At 44.9% G+C, this 8,883-nt stretch overlaps 1 protein-coding gene across 3 annotated transcripts in view; it reads right to left on the bottom strand.

Moving 5' to 3' along the window:
- Window positions 1-1,815: 1,815 nt before the first annotated feature.
- Window positions 1,816-8,883, bottom strand: part of HOXB6 (homeobox B6) — a 9,223-nt gene continuing 2,155 nt past the window's right edge. The window contains exons 2-3 of one of the 3 annotated variants that reach the window (XM_026071808.1): window positions 3,628-4,588; window positions 1,816-2,379 (exon numbers count right to left, since the gene is read on the bottom strand). In XM_026071808.1, coding sequence (XP_025927593.1) covers window positions 2,111-2,379; window positions 3,628-4,036 — 678 coding nt within the window. In that variant the 5' untranslated portion in view covers window positions 4,037-4,588 and the 3' untranslated portion in view covers window positions 1,816-2,110. The remainder of the gene's footprint in view (window positions 2,380-3,627; window positions 4,589-8,883) is intronic. The other 2 variants (XM_026071810.1, XM_026071809.1) reach the window with 2 other exon arrangements.

Genomic DNA, 8,883 nt, shown 5'->3' with positions numbered 1-8,883 from the left:
AAAAAAAAAAGAAAAGGAGGGAAATTCCAGCCGTTGGAACTGGTTGACAACGTTGCTTTTAAGATATTCTTGTTCCTGAGTGTTTCCCGTCCTTTAAACCGAGCATCGTGCTACGTTGTTTTTCCTTTCCAATTGCTAACCTGCAAGGAATATTTGGGAGCAAAAGCACTCTGAAAAGGGAACAAACGTTGTGAAAGAACTGCGCTTTGTTAAGCATTACTTTTTTTTCTCTTCTTTTCTCTTTCTCCTTTTTATTTTTTTTTTCCAAGGCAGTTTAGGAATTTCATATGCTTGTCTGCAACTCATTGGAAATTATGCGCCATATTGAAAGTGACATATAATTATAATAATTACGGGCAATGAAAAGCGTGGCAATAATAGTAAATGTCCTACAGCTGTGAAGCTTCTGCATGAATTGATTTTAAAAGTGACTGACATTAAACCAGCTTGTGGCATGGGGGAATGCATTCATACATAGGTATTTCTTGTGGGTAGTGGGGAAAGGGAACTGAAGTGAAGAGATACTGTTTCGTAGCGTTTTCCCCCCTTGAAGCTTCAGAAAATGGTATCCGAATTAGGCTGAGCTAGTCGCTTGCTTTGAATCCTAAATCCCCAGTAGAAAAAGCACTTCCTTTCGTTTAATTCCACAAACCAAAAAAAGTTTGCTATATGCATACACGAGATTCCTCTTTGGTACAGAACAGAAGCAGTGTCCATCCCATCCCAAGCAAAAGCAGACTGTCAGAAGGAGCCATTTAAAATGCTTGAAGTGAAAATAAAATCTAATATTCTAAAACAGCTCATCAGATTTAGTTTAGCTTTTCTTTTTATTTATTCTAAAATAAATCCTRTATACTCGGAGCTGAGAAGTTACTCGTTTTGCAGGGAAAATTCCCTGAAAATCTGGACTTTTTTGCAATACACTTCACTTTGATTTGGGTATATGAAGTAAGGGAACAGATGTTTGAAAGATGCTAGGCAAATGTTAGGTATCTTTGGTAGATAAATGAGAGCATATTTTTGCCAGTTTCCTTGATTTATTATGTATATGGAGAGCGTTTCGTCATAACTCTTTGTACTGTAACAATAAAAAAGAGCGATACTAAAGCAGAATGTCAGCGAGGAAATACTATTGGTGAAAGGTCTTCCATTTAAGATTAGACAAAAAGAGGGAAAACCAGATTTATCTCTCCACTGTAACTTCCGTATGCTTGGAGTTGCTTGTCCTTGCAGATTAGCAGACAGTGTCATAAAGAGAGAAGCAATGCTTTCTTTACAACTCTGTGCTCCTTAAGAATGGCAAGTTTCTCTGGAAAAGGGAAAGATAATAATAATGACAGGGTGGTGTGCATGAGATCGAAGACTTTGTTTTTATTAGAGAATTCCATGTTCATACCTAAGACAAACTTCAAACACAACACGTACAAAAATTAATAAAATATAACTTTTTTGTTGTTGTTGCTTTTGCATCCTTTTAGGTAGTACTTGTTCTTTCAGTAGATTTTCTTAAAAAAAGAAAAACTAATTACAAAGACCCCAGGGCTTGATTAATTTACCAAAGGAAAACAAAAAGGAAAAAGAAAAATGAAAAAGATCTATGTCAACCGTGCATGAAACATTTTTACAAAATTAAGACAATAAACACCCCAAATGACATATATTGCAGCACTTCCATTAAATACAAGAGTTAGCAGATTACTAACAGTGACACCAAGGGTAGAAACGCGGGTAGGAGTCTTTTTTTTTTTTGTCTTTTCTCTTTCCCTTTCTTTCTTTCCCCCCCCTTCTCTCTCTCTCTATCTCTTTACTTTTTTTTTTTTTTTAATTGGGGGGAGGGGAGGGAGGTCTAGGAAGAAAAAAACGCAACTAGAAGCCTGATTTTTTTTCTGGACACGACAGAATTACTGGAAACACGAGTCCATGGCATTGGTGGCCCAAACTTTCTAGCTGTGGCCGTCGCTGCAGAGGGCTTGTCCCACCAATGTGCCCGTCCGTCCTCGCAGCCGGCCCACGCCGCCCTCCCGCTCCTGGCTCTCCCTCGCTCACACACACTCACTCGCTCCCTCTCTCTCTCTCTCTCTTTTTTTTTGTTTTTTTTTAAATAATACTTTCACTCCGCCGTTTTCTCCTCTTCCTCCTCCGCGCTCAGCTGCGAGGAGTTGAGCAGTTTGTTCTCTTTTTTCCACTTCATGCGCCGGTTCTGGAACCAGATCTTGATCTGGCGCTCGGTGAGGCAGAGGCTGTGCGCGATCTCGATGCGGCGGCGCCGCGTCAGGTAGCGGTTGAAGTGAAACTCCTTCTCCAGCTCCAGCGTCTGGTAGCGGGTGTAGGTCTGGCGGCCTCTGCGGCCGCTGGGCCCGAAGGAGGAACCTGTGACACCCGCAACAAAAAAAAAAGAAAAAAAGAAAAGAATAAAAAAGAGAGAGGAAAGGGAAGGGGTGGGGGAAAGCCCCGAGGTTTACTGGAGCCACGGAGATGCCTGGCGATACCCGGGGACCTAAGCGCTTGCTGCCTCGGGGCTCCCCTGCCCTCCGCACCCGGGGGCCAGCAAAACCCCCCGCAGGCCCCTCCGTGTGCTCGGCAGCCGCGGGCCGAGGCGGCCGCCCCGGCGCACCGCGACCGGCCGGGCCGGGACCCCGCGGCGCCGGGCTCCCCGCAGGCTCCGCTCCGGCCGCAGGGATAAGGCTGAGCTTGCCGGAGCCTGCAGCCAGGGCTGCGGAGACAGGGCGAGATCTATCTTATTCCATTATGAAAAATCGCAAGGTGTTCTTCTCCCCCCCCCCCCTTGCTATTTTCCACCCTACCGGCAACTGTAATAGATCTGAGCATTTAAGCAATAATGAAGTGAATCGATCTGCCCAAACTCTACATTAAAGAGGACACAACACTTTATGTCCCTGCGCTAATGGACATCAATTTGGAACTTAAAAGGCAACAAATGCATCTAAACATGGGAAGGAGGGTGGTGAGCCTCTATTTTTTTCCTTCCTTTTTTTTTTTTTTTTTTCCTGATTGAGGAAACAGCACTTAAAGAAGTCATGTATCACCAGGGGGAAAAAATTCTCCCCAGGCAGACTTTTCATTATGTGTGGGTTTCATTAAAAATGTATCTCTCTCCTTTCAAATATTTAAACACTTTTATATAATTTAACTCCAGATCGGCTAGCTAGCTAGAGATGAATTTGCGGGTGGGTGTGGATACGTGCGTGTGTAAAGTCATCCAGATCTGATTTAGAAAAGATATCTCTGTGCATGTGGGGGAAAGACAGAGACAAATCGTTGCAACTGAGTGACATGCAAACTGAATGTGCAAAAAGGGGGAAAGGAGAAATACTGTATTCGGGTTTAAATACGGGACAAACTTTTTGGGGGCGGGGGGGGGGCTGTGAAAGGGGGAAACTGGGCAAAGGGGGAAAATACTTCAGCGGCACGAAGTTTTGGTGCGTGTCAGAAGCCACTTGGAGTCTCTAGTGGTGCCTAACTTCCCCGCTGGAAGTTTGGGCTCTAAAGTGAACCTTATTCCTGCTCCTCTCGCTCGCTCGCTCGCGCTCGCTCACTCTGGCGGTAACAAATAAGAAAGGGGGGGAGGAGATTGATTTATTTATTTCTGTAAAAGAGTAAACTCACTATTGCAAGAGTTCATCCGCTGCATCCAGGGGTAAACCGGGGCGGAACACTTTTGCTCCTCGCTCTCTCCGAACACAGTTTTGCTCTGCGCGCAGTCCGACTTGCGCGGCTCGGGGGCGAAGGGCACCTCGTCCAGGTTGGAGGGGGCGCACGCAGGGTCCTTCTCGCGGAAAAACCCGCCGGCCCCATAGTCACACGCGGAGCCGCGGCTGTAGGCTCCGTTGCCTTGCTGGTAGTAGGCAGAGGACGCATAGCCCTTCTCCTGCACGCCCGTGGCTCCGTAGGTGGTGGGATAGTGCCTCAAAGGATCCGCATAGCCCGAGGGATATAACGGGATCTGTCCCAGGAAGGGCTCCTGCCCCGCCGCCAGACTCACCGGGAAGGTCGAGTTGACAAAATAAGAACTCATTGGAAGGAGCCTGCCGTCCTTTCCCGGCTTTATGATTTGTTGTGTTTTATAGTCCAAGTGGTTTAGCTATTAGTAGTATATCGGAGATTGGGTTTTAGCTGAAGGGAGATGGCGTGGTGCCAGCGAGGGACACAAGGAAATACAACCATCTGATCATGGGCTGACCAATAGCAGGCGCCTGAGGTTGCAAAATAGCACCCATGAGGAGCTGAGATTGCACCAGGGACCCCAAGAACAAACCATCCACCCCCTTTTTCCCTCCCTTTTAAACAACAGAAATGCACCCCCTTAACCAAATACATAATATCTGCGGAAAGAAACATTCCCGGCGCGCTCGGAGCTTCATAAATAAATAAACGCCCCCCCCCCCCGGACCTCAGCACGGGGGTGTGTGAGAGCCCTGTATGTGCATGGTCGTGTGCRCGCATATGTATTTACACACATGTAACGTATACAAATACCTGGCGTAAGTGGGAGAAAAGTTAATTATTTGCATTCGGAAAACTTTAACCCCTGGTGTCTGCAAATCATCCCAAAATATCTGGTAGTTTTCTACAGTAAAAAAAAAAAAAAAGTTTTTTTTGGTGAACTTTTGCAAAGAGGAGATGCCGTTGATTTGATTAACTTAGATTTGCTATAGGAGAAGAAATCGGTTTTGACAACTTATTTTTGTTCATGTTTATCTAATTACCATAGATTATCATTCTCTTTTAAAGAAAGTGGCGCCTGCTTAAACCAAACATTCGCTTTTCATTTATGTTATCTTTTTTCCCACCTTTTTTTCTGCAAAAGCTACATATCCGGGAGATAAATGGAAAATCGAAGCATTTCCTTTATCCTTTGCTAAATCCCGATCTGCTCTGGAGTCATGTACCGCATTGTGCCCTCTTGCGTTTTTTTGTTAATACCAAATCTATCCCCGACCTTTTATGACCAAAAGGAAGCCTTGGGTTACGGTCAAGAGCTGAGTTTATTGATTGTTACCGATCGGGATTTTTTTAAGAGAGGAGAGCTTGTCGCGTGGTGGGTCTGTGCCTGGAAGGTGCTCAGAGATCCTGCGGTTTTGCCTTCCCCCTTCCCTCTTTGAGCCTGGCCCCATTACAAAATTCCTGATTTTCGCGAAGTTAAAACGCTGTAAGGGATAAGCTCGAAAGTCTCGTGCAATTCTCTGTCATCCTAAAAGCTACCTTCGGGCTGGGCTGCGTCTCCCTTGGTTTTGCCCGGATTTCCCAGCGAGGGATGTGTTCTGCACTACCTGGTGCATCCCCCCTTCCGCTCCCCATTTGCTCAAGGTAGAGTGGGATCTCAATACGCCGCCTTCCCTTTTCTCTCAAATGGGAAAAAATGAGCGATCTTACAGGGGAAAAATTCTTAATTAAACCCAGGAATGTCCATTGAACATTCGCATTTTATAAAGGATTTGTTTCCTGTACGAATTTGTAGCCATCTGTCTGTCGGGTATTATATGCAATGAAATGACACGCCTTATAATACACACTCCCCTGGACTTGAATCTGTGGCTGTGTGTGCTACAAATCTAGAATTACATATATTACATAGTCACTGTAGAGCTGCCAATGCAGTTCTCTCTGACGGAGCTCTAAGTATCTACGAAACTGGTATCTTATTACGAGCTAATTTACTTTAAACATCATGTTTACAGCAGCAAAGCCAAGATTGTTTCATGCCACGGCTGCAATGAACATTTCGAGTGAAACGTAATCCTTATAATTCAAGGAAATAACATGTAAAGGAAGTAGTTTTCCATCCTCCACCCCCTCTCTGACTGATATCTCTTATATTTGTTCTTGCAGAATTTCCCTTTGTGCATGGAATGGACCCAAACTTACGTAGATCAGCTTTATTGGTATGCAAGAAAAAAAAAGTGAGATTAAAAGAGAACGGTGACTGTAGAAGAAAAAAAATGGAATCCGATGAGAGACTGAAGTTAGCTGCTTTGCAGAAGCCGAACAGCTCACATTTTTGATTAGAGAGTTACTCAATATTTATAGCACTGCAAAAACCGCGATTATCTGGCATGATCAGCTCCACATGCAAATTTTGGGCTAAGAAATTGGAAGTCCTGATAATTCAATGCGTGAGTACAACCGCTGGAAATGTTTCTTATAATATTTTCTCTCAGTTCTGATTATTGCTCTAAAATAAATCCCTCGAAATACTTCGAAAAATATACTCCCCCCCCCAAGCTTTACCGTAGTAAAATATTGCTCATTCTAGTGCATTTGCAGGTAAAGTAGGCTTTTTGCAGAGTTTGGCTGTCGGCATTTGTTAAGAAAATAAAATTCACTAATTGACACTGGCCGCTTGCTAATTGCTTATTGCTGATATTTTCGACACGCTGTAGATAAAAACAATATGTCTTGCCTCCTAGATGCAGGGCAAAGCTTCGCTTGGCCGTATAGGTGGCTATTTGGGGGAGAAAAAGGCAAGAAGAAAACTTGTTTCCCAACGTGACAAAAATGCCTGTCGCAGTGTTCATCTTCCTTAGGGTCAGGCCCGCAGTCTAATTGGTTTGCCACCTATAATACATGTAAATACGAGCAGAGGTCTTAAACTGCACTAAATCTCAGAGAACTGTGTGTTTAACACCGAGGTGGTTTCTATTTCCATTTTAATAGCTTTAAAAAAAAAATTAAACGGAGTCTTATTATTATAGCTGTTTAACAGACGCTATCCTGCCTTCTTTGCTAAAGTCCGAAGGTAAAGCTGAGATTGACTTTGCGAATATATTTTCTTTGGACGTCTCTAGCGCCAGCCAAGCCGAGCAGGGACGCAGACACAGCCCGAGCAGACGGCTGCAGGAGCAAGCTTACACAGGAGCCCTTAAGTTAGACCCGTCTTTGACCGTACCCATTGCCATATCTTTATTCAGTCTTTGGTCTCATCTACGTAAAATAGTCGCAGGGTTTGCTAGAGGAGCAATAAACTGGGGGAGCAGCGAGAGACACCAGAAGGTGGTATAACACGTTTCATTTTGTACTGAGAATCCGTCTTTCCTCTCCTGACTGACATCGCTCAACCGGCAGGGTATAAATAACGATAAAGAGGCGCATTTACAGTATGTACATTCGCAGCGCTCTGCCGAGGAACGCTCTACTTTTTGTCGCTTTGCTTTTTCTGGCTAGCGAACACCCACCGCACAAAGCAGAGCCAGGCAGATAGATGAGGGGATTAAAACAACACCTAAATATTTCGAAAAGCAAACAGAACAGAGCATTGCTTGTGCGAAAGCTGAACTGGCTGAAGAACTTGGTAGAAAGTTCAGTGCAGTTGGTTCCAATAAAAAATGAAACTCTTTTTCATGTGGAGCTGGAATTCCCGATCCTTCTGAAGTGAGAACACAGCGGGGGTTTCCCTACCAAGGGACTTATTGCAGCCATAAAGTCAAGCAAACACCACGAAAACACTTGAAAAAAACCCTTGTTCCTGGATTCAGACACAGAAAGCCACTGGCAGCAGAGAAGCTCCCCCCTGTAATGCTCATGCACACCCAAAATCACATCGGGAAAAGAAAAAGCAAGCCCAATAGAAGTCATGTATGCGCTACAGTGTTGGCGTATTTAAAACAATGACCCCTGAAGGTGTAAAAAAATACTCCCTCTCTCCGCGCATAACCGTTTGAAACTTAATTTCCAGCAATTTAAGTTTAATTTACCTGACTTCCCGTGCAGTGCATAATAACCTTGTTAATGGGATCTTTGAAAAGAAGCAATAATAATCTACCATTGTTCCATTAAAGAGTGCAGCTAATTATTAACAAAAAAGGGGAGGGGGGAGGAGGAGAGAGCATGGGGGATAAGGACACTGGAGTAGTCAAAATGCACCCAGACCGCACTATTTCCACGAAAGCAAATCCGGAGACCAAGGGAAGGGGAAAGAGGACTGCTGGTAAAAGTAATAGTGGGTAAACAGAGAGAAGGAAAGGAAAATCCAAACACGTCTCATGTAATACGGAAGGCGACTGCTGCAGGGTGTTGGGAATTGCAACATGGAACAAGTTAATCATGGTTGTTGCTAGTCCAAAGAAGAGAAACTTTTTCCCCCCTCTTTTTTTAACATAGTCACTGGGCATCTCACTTTCCTAGAGAAAATGTCACTAGTCTAGACGTAAACAGTTGCCAGGAAACTGTGTGGTAGAAGGAGAAAACGAGAGGGAGAGAGAGAGCGGGAGGGAGAGAGAGAGAGAGAAACCTTTTAAAATAACAGACACGCATTGTCCCTTCAAAGCCCACAGTAACTTAAAAGTGATTCGTCGTCTGCCTTTACTCTCTGTTCCCTTCCCCAGCAACCACCTCAATTTTGTGTACACGACTTGACATATCTTTTCCAGACCCCACTGAAATGACCACTCAAAGCAATAAATAAATAAAAGCTCCTCTGCCTTTTATTATTAGCTCAAATCCCCTGCCTCGCCTGCGCCTCGTACGTCATTATTGCATTGCATTTTACAAGATCTCCGCTTGTGTTCACGCTTAGCAAACAACCAGCTATCTTTCATCTCCCATGTGCGTGGGCAGAGCGAGCGAGCGGGCTGGGAGCCCCGTGCATGTGTACGCGGCTGTATATCGACACGCACATGGCCGAGAGCAGGCGCGCAGCTGCACGCGCATAGCGTTAGGCACGCGTGTACGCGCACACACACGCGGTGCGCGGGCGAGGGCGCACACACACATGCACACGCACCCGGCCCAGCACCTCACGGCTCCGCACCGCGCTACAAACACAGCAAAAAAAACAAAACAAAACAAAACAAAAAAAACAAAACCATGCAAAAAAACACAGTTGCAATTCACAGCAGGGCACCAGGCCGCGCGGGTGGAAGCCGC

This window comes from Apteryx rowi, unplaced genomic scaffold (genome assembly GCF_003343035.1).
Source record: "Apteryx rowi isolate R43461 unplaced genomic scaffold, aptRow1 scaffold_331, whole genome shotgun sequence".
Taxonomy (NCBI): domain Eukaryota; kingdom Metazoa; phylum Chordata; class Aves; order Apterygiformes; family Apterygidae; genus Apteryx; species Apteryx rowi.
Note: the sequence above shows the minus strand (reverse complement) of the source record. Positions and strands in the feature narration are given on the sequence as shown.